The following is a 13,289-nucleotide window of genomic DNA, read 5'->3' on the forward strand; positions in this document are numbered from 1 at the left end:
TCTCAATGAATTAGTCATGAATTACTTCATCATTGATGAATGTTTTTGTCTTTTGTAGCTGTATAAATTTGGAGAGACCGTGTCTATTGTGTTTTGGACGGACACTTGGAGACCAGAAAGCTTCTTTGACAAAGTGAAGAAAAACCGACAGAATGGCATGCACACATTATGCTTATTAGGTGAGAATTTGGATATTTTCATAGAGTGATTTTGATTTTGTGTTAAGTAAAAACTGTTCTAAGGGCAGCTAGTAAAAGGTAAGGAAGGGCGTGGACCAGCCCCGTTCCCCCCACTCTCAGCTCCCAGCACTACTTGATGTTCTGTGTTGCTATAATTCATGCTGCTCCTCCCAACCTAGAGATCCTCTCTGACATTCTGCATCCTACACATTGTCTGCCATGGCCCCTTGTCCACCTCCTGTAACTGAGACTTGCATTGGGCACTTATTCCCACCACCCCAGACTTTTCTTCATCTTCTTGGAATGTCTCTGAATACTGCAGAATCAGTTCTGTCAGAATCACAGATTGGTACATCTGAAAGAGACTGCAGAGCCTCTCACTGCAGCCTGTGTTACAGATGTAGTCAAGACCCATTTCTCCACTCCTAACCAGCTACTGGTGGCAAAGCTATTATTCATTGCTCTTTTCCCTGGATTGTCTGCCCAAATTTTATTTCTTCTTTAGTGTAGAAAGCACAATGCTAGCTCTTCCCACACTCAGGGCTTTGCTTTCTAGCAGAGGCCCTGAAAGCTTCATGTTTAGTAGGCTGTATTCTAACAGCATATGTTGTAAAAGAAATGCTAGTGTTAACATTTTAAACTACAACTAGTGAACAGGACACAGCCAAGTGATGTCTTTGGTAACTTTGAAATGATACTTAAGGTTGGAATCAAAAGATTAAATCCCAGTGTTCATGCTTACTAGAGAGAGAACATTGTAGAACACTTCTTAACCTTTGTCTTCAAAAAGACACATTTGTTCCTTCAAAAAGGAATATACTCCTTGCTGCATGGGGTTGTATAGAGCAATTCTTCTCAAACTGTACAGTTGAAGGACCAAGATTAGTAGTTGTTTTTTTTTTAATATTTTTAATTTCTTAAAAACTTCCCTCTCCCCCCCCCCTTTCTTTTTCTTTTTGCCAGTCCAGGGTTTTAACTCAAGGCTAGGTACTTTTCTTGAGCTTCTTTTGCTCTAGTGCTCTATCACTGAGTTACAGCTCCACATTCCGCTTTTTTTTTGGGGGGGGGTAGGTTGTGGGGCTTGAACTCAGGGCTTACACACTCATCCTTGAGCTTTTTCTCTCAAGGCTGGTGCTTTACCACTTTGAGCCACAGTGCCACTTCTAGTTTTCTGTTAATTGGAGATAAGAGCCTCATGAACTTTCCTGCCCAAGGCTGGATTTGAGCTGTAATCATCAGATCTCAGCCTCCTATTAGCTAGAATTGCAAGCATAAGCCAATGACACCCAGCAAATGCTTGTAAATTCTTATTCTCACATATGTAGTTTATAATTTATTGGTAACAAAAAGCTCACATACTCGCCTTGATCTTGGAAACATACTTGAATTAGACTTTCAGTAATACAGTATGGGAAGTCAATCAGCAGGGCAGGAGATGGACCCATAATGTTGGCCTCTACAATAATGCACATATTCAGAACATTAGGAAAGGTTTCTATGTACTAAAAATAAATAAAGAAATAGTTTACATAATATAGCTACTCCTCTATTACTTAAAGATACTATCATTTTGTACAATCCCATCAGTATGTCTTAGTGGAGAAGAATACTGCTTACTTTTACTAGTGGCTGCCATTCTACATACACTGCCATTCTACTACACACATAGTACTGAAACTAGAAATTAATGTTCAGAACAGGGTTTAGTAAACTAGTGCCTGGGTATCAGTTCTGGCCTGATACTTGTTTGGTCAAAAAAATTGTACCCCAGCTGACTACCAATGGCTCCCACCTGTAATCCTAGCTCCTCGGAATCTGAGATCTGAAGATTGTTAGAAGCCAAAATGGGCAGGAAGGAGACTCTTATCTCCAATTAACCATCAAAAAGCTTGAAGTGGAGCTGGGGCTCAAGTGGTGCCTTGTTAGCCTTGAGCGAAAAAGCTCAGAGACAGTGCCCAGTCCCTGAATTCAAGCCCTAGCACCATTAAAAACAAAAAACAAAAAAAGTATCACAACATGGCCTTTGCATTCATTTATGTATTATCTATATAGGGTAACTAATGCTGCAAGGGCAGAAATAATTTGTAACACACTTTTTTTTTTTTGGTCATAGGGCTTGAACTCTGGGCCTGGGTGCTATCCCTCAGCTCTTCAGCTCAAGGCTAGTGCCCTACCACTTGAGCCACAGCGCCACTTCCAGTTTTCTGGTGGTTTATTGGAGATAAGAGTTTCATGGACTTTCCTGCCCGGGCTGGCTTTGAACCGCAATCCTCGGATCTCAGCCTCCTGAGTAGCTAGGATTACAGGCGTGAACCACAGCACCGGCATTTGTAACACACTTTATGATGCTCAGAACCTAATACATTTATTTGTCATTTGGCCCTTTTTACAAGTTTGCCAGCTCCCAGTGTAGAGTGGAATTTCCCGTGCTCCCTCAGTGACTCCTCCTTTATGTTATTTATGTGTAGTCTCACCACCTGTTGGAATCCCTTTATCAACTTGGTTTATTTTTCTTTGCTTCCAAAGAGCAGGGACTTCTCTGGTTCATTTCTCTCTTCTAAACACCTAGATGTTTAGCACAGTATACCTCCTGAACAAATATTTGTGGAAGTTAGTTGGTTAAGCTTTTTATCTTGTGCATTTTTTTTGTCAGTTTATTGGCACAAAAAATCTTGAATCTTTGTTAGGTCATTCAATCTAGCCAGAATACATTTTCTTTTATTCTATTTATATTGACACCCAATTGGTTCTGCATCTGGTTCAAGCTATAAAGTCTTCTAACATTTTCCTTTTTGTCTTATGTCTGTATTCTACAGTTTACTTGTTTGGTATGTTATGTTATTGCCAAAGGGATTAAGTGCTTCATTAGAAATTAAGTTAGTGGGGGCTGGGAAGATGGTTCAGTGGTAGAGCGCTTACCTTGCATGCCTGAGGCCCTGGGTTCGATTCCTCAGCACCCCATAAGCAAAATGAAAAAAGCTGGAAGTGGCACTGTGGCTCAAGTGGTAGAGCTCTAGCCTTGATCTGAAGTGCTGAGGGACAGCGCCCAGGCCCAGAGTTCAGGCCCCACAACCGGACCCCCCCCCCCAAAAAAAAAAAAAAGAAAAAAGAAATTAAGTTAGTGTTATAATTGGCCCTTAGATTTTCCATGTGGAAAGAGTCTTACTTTTTTTTTTTTTGTCATTACTAACAAGAGCACTGTAAAGCACTTACTAATTGGTGTGACAGATTTGTTAGTCCAAGCTTAGATCCAGTTAAGGCCAGTGATGGGTTGAAGCTCAAAATGTTATGGGGAAAAAACTCCTTTGGAAAAAACTTTTGTTAAAGGAAGAAAAAAATATATATATATATTTAACTGAAGGATGGCAGTGGGGATTCAGTGGAGTTCAAATAATAGAATGGAAGCATATTTTACAAGAACACTGAAAATTTTAAAAATAGAACAGAGAAGGAAGTCTAAGCTATAGAATGCCTGGAAACTTCCCTATATATCCATTAACACTGAGAGGATATCAAGAATATTAATATTTGGAAAACTTTGAGGAAGCAGGTAGAAAGATGTTTTATAGAAATTTATTAATTGCTTGCCCTGTGTAGTTCAGTTCATTGGGTATGCTAAGGATTATTAGACATTGGGCCTGCAATCGGAATTTTGAAATGTAACTTGGAACTAAATCATGTGTTACACACATGAAAGTTAAAGGCACAATTAAGTTCTATGTATGGAGAGACAGGAATGATGAACCACAACTTCAGCTCTTGAATTCTTGGCTTTCTTAGGGAAATACAAACAAAGCTAAGCAATATTATCTTTCCTGCTCTAATAACCAAAGCAGGAACAGGGGTGTGAAATATGGGAGCTCGTGATCCCAAAATCTCCAACTATAGATACTGTCATTTAATTATCTGGCATTTTCATCATTTAAATTAGTGTGTGTTTATTGAGTGCTTGTTAGGGGCCAAACCCTGTAAGGAATAGTAAGAAACAAACATGATAAGAAACTAGAGAGAATTTAGAAGAGGTAAGACCAGAATACATGCTGTAACCACAGATGGATAGACAGATAGCAGGAGTGTGTGTGTGTGTGTGTGTGTGTGTGTGTGTGTGCGCGCGCGCGCGCACGCGCGCGTGCAGGCGCACGCATATCAAGAACAAAGATCACTAGAGGAGAAGTCAACAAAGACTATGAGGGAACTGAAATTGATGCTTCTTAAAGGTAGTTTAAAATGGACTGGTAAGTTGGTGGTGGGAGAGTCATATGGATAAATTTGTTCAGTAAATATTTATGGAATTTCTGCTGGCTACTTTCACATTATGCCAAACCTTGGAGCTAAGCTAAGTAGGAGAAGCTTACATTCTAGCAAGCAAACATGGAATGAAAAAATTATACCTTATGGGAAGACAAGGAACAAGTAGTCAAACTGGTCTAGCTTGATTAAGGCTTCATTCATAATGAAGTCTTAGGTTCAACTAAAGTACATTTGCCAGTAAAAATTCTCCCCAGCTTTCTTCATTTTAAGAATCAAATCTCTTGTAGAGCACATTATTAAAAGCAAAGTTTTCACAAAATGAAAATATGAACAATAAGGTTAAAATGATATTACAGACTCAAACCTGTATTCCTAGATATTCAGGAGGCTGAGATCCCAGAGGATCGTGGTTCAAAGCCAGCCTACGCAGAAAAGTTGGTGTTGCTCTATCTTCAAAATAGCTAGCTTAAAGCAGGGCTGTAAGCATGGTTCCAATGGTAGAGTGACAGCCAAGCAAGGAGGCCCTGAGTTCAAATCCCAATACTGACAGAAATCAATAAATTAGAATAACAAGTTGAGTGTGGTTTTACACTCCTGCAGTCTCAAACACATAGTAGATTAGAGGCAAGAGGATTACAAATTTGAAGCTGGCTTGGACTGCATAGCTAAACCAGGTCTCTATAAATAAATTAAGAAGTAACAACATTTTAGAAGTTCAAGGTAAATGAATAAAGGTGTTGAACTTTCAAAAATCGTGTAATAGAAAGGGAATCTAAAATTTGACTTATGCCATTAATTGTATTGAAGGTCATACTTCTTTATAGACATTCATTTTTTCCCTATATTTGCCAGACAAGTGGAAATATTAAAGATATTTCAAAACTGAAAAATAACTCTGGTTCCGCAAACACCAGAAACTACTGACTAATCTCTGCAATTGTTTTAAGCACATTCTTTAATAGTCTTCATAAGAAAAAAAAGCCTTTATTACATTAAGAAAGTTGTAGACGTTTATCAACAGCTCCTCAGTTACACCATATTAATTCTGCAGAAGCAAACTTTGGCTGAACCATGTTTCAGCATGTAAAACAGGAAGCAGCTGCTGTCCTTGCTGATGGGTAGAGTTCCATGTGAAGATGAAGAGATGTTCTGCTCTTTCACCTTTTACCACATAGTTTAGCAGAGCATCAGTGATTTAACAGTATGCGGGATCAAATGTTTGCAGTGAGATTCTGTGAGTTCCAGGGTTCTGTCCAGGCAGGTCCCTGTAATGCCTACTACCTGACATAATGTCACCCACAAACCCTGTTAAAAGTATGAGTGCTGGTGGCTCACACCTGTAATCCCAGCTATTCAGGAGGCTGAGATCTGAGGTTTGTGGTTTGAAGCCAGACCAGGCAGAAAAGTCCCCGTGAGACTTATCTCCAATAAACTACTCAAAAAAAGCCAGAAGTGGTCCTGTGGCTCTAGTGGTAGAGTGCTAACCTTGAGCACAAAGAGGCCCAGGGACAGTGCCCAGGCCCTGAGCTCAGGCTCCAGGACTGGCAAAAAAAAAGGTATGAGTACTTGATGTCAAAGTATTCACAATTATGACATATCTTACAATTCATAAGAAAGCCAACATAGAATATGAATTTTGTTTGTTTCTGAATAGGCCCTGTATGAGACTTCTCATTGAGCCTGTATAATCACCAGCTGGTAGAAATGAAAACAAAGATTTTTATTAGCTGTTAGATAGCCGGTATTTAGCTGTTTTTCCTTTATCTTCTTTTTCAACAGGAAATTAGATTCCCTGTACAATGTTCTCAGAGCCAGGCCCATACTTGTTTTCTAGATAGTGGCCTTAATTTCCCAAATGCTGGGGAGATGCACCTATTCCCAGATGAGCTTCATGGCACTTGGGAAGAATGTTTTCTAAAAACTTAGATGACTCTTCATTGTAGTTTGTGGATTTGGGATAAAGTACCTAATTAAATTATTTTTCACTTCCTACAGACATCAAAGTAAAGGAGCAGTCTCTGGAAAATCTAATCAAGTAAGTCCTATTTATTTCCTTGTGGATTAAATGTGGGGCCTTGTGCATCTGGGCAAGTGCTCAGCCATTAAAACTACATCCCAGGCTCTCATTCTGAGAATATATAGATCTTTTTAAATTCCCTAACTATACTTAAATGATATGAGTTCCAAAGATTGTTGAAAAAACTGAGCTCTCATTCATAGTTAAGCAGTAAGCATTTTCTTCTTGTAGAATGACACAGTGTTGTAGAGTGGAAACAGGTATGGATTCCATAGCTCCAACCTTGACAGTAGCAGTGGGCGCTTTCACATCAAAGAACTAGCGTTGGAGTCCCAAGCCTGCCTCTAGCGCTGTGATCTTGGCCAGTTCACTTCTGCCTGACATTGAATTCTCCGTATGTATAGTGAAGGCAGTCATCCCTTTTATTTGTTTAGAGAGGCAATATCCAGTACTGGAGCCACTTCCCATACGTGGCTATTGAGCACTTGAAATGTGGTTAGTGTGATGATGAAATGAAGTTCTGGTTGCATTTTAATTAATTTAAAATACTCTTAACAAATTTTAAGTTATTTATAATAAATTTAATATATACATGTTTTTTATGACCACAAACCTTTATGAAACATAACCCAAATATTTCCAATGAAAATTTAGCATCTAGATTGGTACATTTTAAATACATATAAGATTTCAATAATTTAGTATAAAACAGTCTCTTTAGTAATTTTTATGTGAATCAATATGAAAATACCTAAAAATATATTGGATTAAATAGGATGTATTATTAATACTGAATTTGCTTTTTAAAATTTGGCTAATATGGATACCAGAACATTTGAGATTGTATTGTGGCTTGCATTATATTTCTGTTGGATAATACTTGACTTAACTATTGTGGAAGTCAGTAAAATAATCACTGAACCATTTTGTAGATACTGAAGCTCACATTTTATTACTGTCATCGTTGGGTAAACCTTAGGAGGGAAGCATAAATATATGTCACCTTTTCACAGAAACTGCTTAAACAGAAACTGCTTAGTTTAAACAGGTTAGGAGAAAGGTGTCCAGCATGCTTTAGGTCCTCGGGTCACTCCTTAGAACACTTATAAATCTGGTTAAGCTGAGATGTAGACCAAGTGGAAACTTAGTTTGAATTTTGCTTTACTGAAGGCATCACTTTGAATAAAGATAACTGACTTAGACACCTGTCTGATTTGCTGGATTTCTGTGACATAGAAGGACAATTAGAACCGTGTGAAAAAGTTTCATACTCTGTACTGCTTTGGTGTGTACTTGAAGTGGTCTCCTGTGCAAGCCCGCAGAGTGAAGGTGTGCTGCCCATGCGTCTCTGGGTGGAGAGGGGGGTAATTGCATTGTAGTGCATTCTACAATTCTGGTGAGAAGCCTGGCATGTGGTTTTGTATTTACAGGGGAAGGAAGATCTATGAACCTCCCCGGTATATGAGTGTAAACCAGGCGGCTCAGCAGCTTCTGGAAATTGTTCAAAATCAGAGAATGCGAGGAGAAGAACCAGGTACCAACACCCTAGAAAGGCTCTTCTCCTATTGCCCTCTCCTGCAGGCAGCAGGGGCGCAGAGAGACATAATGAGCGGAGTGCTTTAAAGTCAGATTAGCACAATTCCAGAAAGTAAGGGTTTCTCACCAATTACTGATTGACAGATTCGATATAAAGAGATAATGTAAAGTATTCTGATAAAGTGGGAGCTTCCAGTTCAGCCACCATTAATAGTAAGAGCCATGCCAAAAACATGTTTCTACTCAACACTTGAGACTAAAAACCATTTTCTTCTGGGTAAAGACAAGAGAATTTGTACTTATACTCTCAATAATTAGACACTGTGGTATATAATATGTATTGTCAATCTTTATTGAGATGTTCTTAAATGTACCTGTCATAGCAATGAGCCTACATAGCAGTGGGCAGCCTGCAGATGACCTCCCAAGCTGCTCTTCCATACGTTAGGGTGCCCTGCTTGCTTGAGGATCTGCTACTCTGGTATCTGACGACGAGAGGACATGGAGTGACCATAGTGGTACAGCTCAGTCCCTCTTGGGGAGCACAGAGCAGGACCCTCTTGCACAGCTTGTGTGAGCCCACTATCACAGTCCACTTGTGGCAGATACCAATATACCCCTAGGAGCCTCTGTCCTTCTTCCTGCCACCCCTCATATAGCTGTTCTGTCCTGGTCCCAGACTACAGATTCTAGGTTCTGAGATGTAGCAGACCATGGCCAGATCACCACCATGGATCAGCTGATCCTAAACCAGAAACAATAGACAGTGGCTGGTGATGGGAGTGGTGATGGGGCTTGTATGTCAGGGCCTGGGCCTCTCAGTGTGGAGGCCAGACAAAGACAAAGCCCAGATTCTTCTCTTTTGGGGAAAACCGTGCTGGTCTCCATCTTCTCACTGCTAATCTCTCAGTAACTCTGACTGCATTTGTGAAAACATTTGCAAGGATAACTTATATTCCTGACTTTTACCAAGTTCCTTGTGTGCCTGGTCAAGTTGTCACCCCCATTTTGATCACTTCATCCAGGACAGCTTTCTCCTAAACACTAAAACCAGCTCAAGGTCAGCCAGTCAGCTTTTGAACCAGAGAGAATGACCCTACAGAGGCCTCTCAAATTAATTATTCTGAACCTAAAAACATAAGTAATATCACAATGATTGCTGTCTGTTAAGGGCTCCATAGTTTACTAAATATTTTTATATCCATTGTGTTCACCCTCACAACTACATATTACAGTTTTTAAAATGAGAAAATGGCTGGACACCCATGGCTCATGCCTGTAATCCTAGCCACTCAGGAGGCTGAGATCGGAGGATGAGATTCAAAACCAGCTGGGGCAGACAACTCCTAGAGATTCTTACTGCCAATTAATCAGCAAAATGTAAAAGGAGAAAGACACAATGGCAGGGAGGGAGGGAGAGAGGGAAGAAGATGGAGAGGGAAGGAAAGAGGAAGAAATAGAGAGCTAGTTTGTCTCATAGCTGATTAGATAGAGAAGTAGAAACTCAGAAGTCTATGAGTTTTTTTCTAGTATCTGTCAATATGAACTTTTCTCAAAACTTATTTAAACTATGTGTCACAGTCATGTTCATTCAGAATCTGTTTTACAACAAATGCTGTACAAATATAAGGAGTTATTTCAAACAGTTATGTTCTAAGAAGATTTAACCACTCACTACAGACTTAGTATTGGTCTGTACTGAAGCTTTATTCAGTGTACTAATATCTTTTTAGTATTGTACAAGATGGTACATTGCTGAACTGAATGGCATTCTTTCTGGCTCTCCCCCTCCATCCCTCCATCCCTCCTTGCCTCCTTTTCTCTTTCTTTCTGTTTCTCTCAATAGCAATCACCGAGGATACACTCTGTGTTGGCTTAGCCAGGGTTGGAGCTGAGAACCAGAAAATTGCAGCCGGCACTTTACAGCAGATGTGCACCGTGGACTTGGGGGAGCCCCTGCACTCCCTGATTATCACAGGAGGCAGCATGCATCCACTGGAGATGGAGATGCTAAGTCTGTTCACCATACAAGAAAACAGCTCAGAATCCTGAGTATTGACGGACATTTCTCGTTTCATGTTTGATATGGATGTTATATATTTGTCTCTATAACAAATTAAGCAGACTTTTGGTTTATCTAATATGCACAAGTGACAAAAAATAATAAATTGCCAGGTACTGGTGGCTCACGCCTGTCATCCTAGCTATCCAGGAGGCTGAGATCTGAGGATCACAGTTCAAAGCCAGCCCGGATAGTTCATGTCCAAATTACCTAATATAGAAGCTGGAAGTGGAGCTGTGGCTCTAGTGGTAGAGTATTAGCCTTGAGCAGGTAAACCCAGAGGCAACACCCAGGCCCTAAGTTCCAGCCCAAAAGTCAGCACGCATATGCACATGCACACACACACAAGAATAATAACTTGACTCAGAAATGTTTGGTTTCCGACAGCAGGGATCATCACTTGTAGCTTTCAGGATCCATGCACGTTGAGCAGACCAAGCTGGGAAGATTGTGGTTAGACATCCATAGGCAGAATCATGTAAAAAAACAGTTTTTACTTATGAAGCCAGTTAACTAAAGTGGCCCTTTGAGCCTAGTTTGCAGTGGTTAAAAAAAAAAAAGTGGGGGTGGGAGGTGTAGCAAATAAAAGACCAATAACTGTTCACATACAGTTTTTATAATTTTCTTCCATTATAAAAGTCTATATCCTGACTGTAAGTCGAGTTATCCTAACAACAGCTGGCACCAAGACTTCTAAAAAGAAGTGGAAAGCGTCCATCTTCACCCAGCAGCCCTACTTAGCACAAAGCTCAGTTGAGCCACTGCCACAAAATCACGCCCTCTGGGCTGATGTCCCAATTATGTGACTTGTATTCATTCTGCTGAAGTCTAGAGGCATTTTGTTTTATTCTCTAATCTTTTCTTTTTTCTTTCCATTTTTTTTTTCAATTACAAAATATGGACACTTAAGACGTTGTACAAGGGGGTTTCAGTTCAACATGTCAGTTTATGAATACAATGCATCTTGATCAGTGTCACCACTTCCATTATTCTCTCCCAACCCCACCCATCCCAGTTTAAAATAAGATTCATTTATTATATATCATAACCATAAAGTTCTGTACTTTGTTTGTTCAGAATAGAAAGATCTTCGTTATAGGTTAGTTCAGTTCTGTGTATTTTCATGGCCTAATCAATTTGACCTCTTGAATTCATTAGGAATTAAATATTTCCCTCTTTTTAGTATTATCAATAGAAATTATGTTAGATATCTCATTTAGAATAAAAGGTTTTAATATGTTTGAACATCTCATGCATCCATTGGGCCCTAAAAGGAAGAGAGCCTCATATGTTAAAGTCATTTCTGTGTTATTTTCTTTTAAAGTGTTTAAACATTTAAGAATTTTTAAATGCTACTCAGGTAGAGATTGGAAGTTTGACGCCAGCCCAGGCAAAAAGTTACCAATACTCTCATCTGAAAACAATGAAAGCATCAATGGGCTAGATCAGTACTCAAGTGGTAGAGTGCCTGCTTAGTAATCTGAAGAGTTCAGACATTATTACTGCACACCCAAAAAGCCTAAGCTGAAGGGCTTCTATTTGGGGCAATAGTGGAATGGCCTATAATGTTCCAGCTTTCTGTTAGAAACTCTGGAAGCAACTGTCTAAGGACCCTTAGGGGTCAGATGCAGACAGAACTGTGCTAATACCTGGCTTTTGCCCTTGTGGCACTCCCAGAACTTGCTGATATATGGGGATGGTCAGAACTACAGAAAGTTGCCATCTTCTGGCTTGAGGGAGTAGAAGACAGGGTACTGTTAGGGAGCCCTTAGAAACAAAGGTGCCAAAGGAGGAGTCTTGTCATCTGTCTGTGTATCTGAAGTCCTGGGCTGACTCTGAACTACACACATGTCAGGGGGATCCCAAAGAATCTGGTGGAAGCCCCCACTAGAGAAGGCTGCAGAAGCTAACACATTGTATTTCCAGAGAAGACAGTTTCTAGTTCGAATTCTAACAAGTGATAAGGGCTTGATATGCACTTGGGTTTTGCTTTTTTTTTTTTTTTCTCAAAACCCAAGCATGATCTATTAGTAAAATGTAGGCCTGTGCCTAGATATTTCTATCAAAACTAAGGGAAAATTATTTAATCACAATGTAAAATCATCCCTCCATCACGGTGATTAGCCAATAATTTAACTGCCAGCTAGAACAAAGCTTAATGTGCTTCAGAGTATATAAAAAATGGTAAGACAGTAAAATGTTGTAAAACCTGGTTTTATTTAAACATAACTTAGAGATGGCACAGGTGGTAGTGTCAGCCATTGAATGAAAGTGTCAGATCATGAGTTCAAATTCCAGTCTTGGAAAAAAAAAAAAGGAACAGAATTTAGTCCAGCAGGATTTTTTTTTGGGGGGTCCAGTTGTGGGGCCTGAACTCTGGGCCTGGGTGCTGTCCCTCAGCTCTTCAGCTCAAGGCTAGCGCTCTACCACTTGAGCCACAGCGCCACTTCCAGCTTTTTGCTTATGTGGTGCTGAGGAATCAAACCCAGGGCCTCATGCATGCAAGGCAAGCACTCTACCACTGGGCCACCTTCCCAGCCCCCCAGCAGGATTTTTAAAACAACTGTTAGAACTATGTTCAGGCATGAAAATGATTATAAGGTATAAATATCAATGACAAATGGAAACTCAAAATGTAAACAACATAGACAACTCCAAATTGTCGGGCATAGCAGCACAAAGCAGATGTTCACCCTGAGAGAATTCTGGGCAGAGTCTTAGTGTGTGGCATTCACAAGCAGTTTTGTAGATGTAACTGAATTCCCATAAAGAAAAGAGAAAGTAAATAGAGCAGAGAAAATGTGAAAAAGTAAAAGCCAAAATTGTCCCAAATTTAATAAAACAATCAATGTAGATCCATTAAGCTCGGTGAATTCTAAACAATAAGTACAAAGAAAACCATGCCTGCCATATCAGTTAAAACTGACAAAAACCAGAGTTAAGGCAAAAATCACAACTGATGGGAAGGGAACTCTTTGTATTTAAAATGAAAATTTATGTATCTTTATTTTTTTTGCTAAGCCTGACAAACCTATTCTCGATGTAATTTAACTTTGACATAATGAAATTACAAAAGACAATTCTACTATTTACTAGTAGGAAAAGATGACCAGTATTGTTGTTTGCTATCCTGAAATTGCAATGTTGGGGGCAGGGCTTTTGAACTTGATGTCTTGTACATACTTATTGGCAAGGGCTTTCCCAGTAACTTATACCATCAGCTGTGTTTAAATTGTTAAATGTG

The 13,289-nt window shown here is 39.6% G+C and overlaps 1 protein-coding gene across 1 annotated transcript in view; it reads left to right on the forward strand.

Moving 5' to 3' along the window:
* The window catches only part of LOC138804443 (diphthine methyl ester synthase), a 34,837-nt gene extending 21,548 nt beyond the window's left edge, over positions 1-13,289 (forward strand). Inside the window, exons 5-8 of the mRNA XM_069988698.1 lie at positions 59-179; positions 6,426-6,465; positions 7,878-7,981; positions 9,830-13,289. Coding sequence (XP_069844799.1) covers positions 59-179; positions 6,426-6,465; positions 7,878-7,981; positions 9,830-10,035 — 471 coding nt within the window. The 3' untranslated portion in view covers positions 10,036-13,289. The remainder of the gene's footprint in view (positions 1-58; positions 180-6,425; positions 6,466-7,877; positions 7,982-9,829) is intronic.

The sequence above is a fragment of the Dipodomys merriami genome, unplaced genomic scaffold, assembly GCF_024711535.1.
Source record: "Dipodomys merriami isolate MVZ:Mamm:240054 unplaced genomic scaffold, mDipMer1.0.p SCAF_365, whole genome shotgun sequence".
NCBI classification, from domain to species: domain Eukaryota; kingdom Metazoa; phylum Chordata; class Mammalia; order Rodentia; family Heteromyidae; genus Dipodomys; species Dipodomys merriami.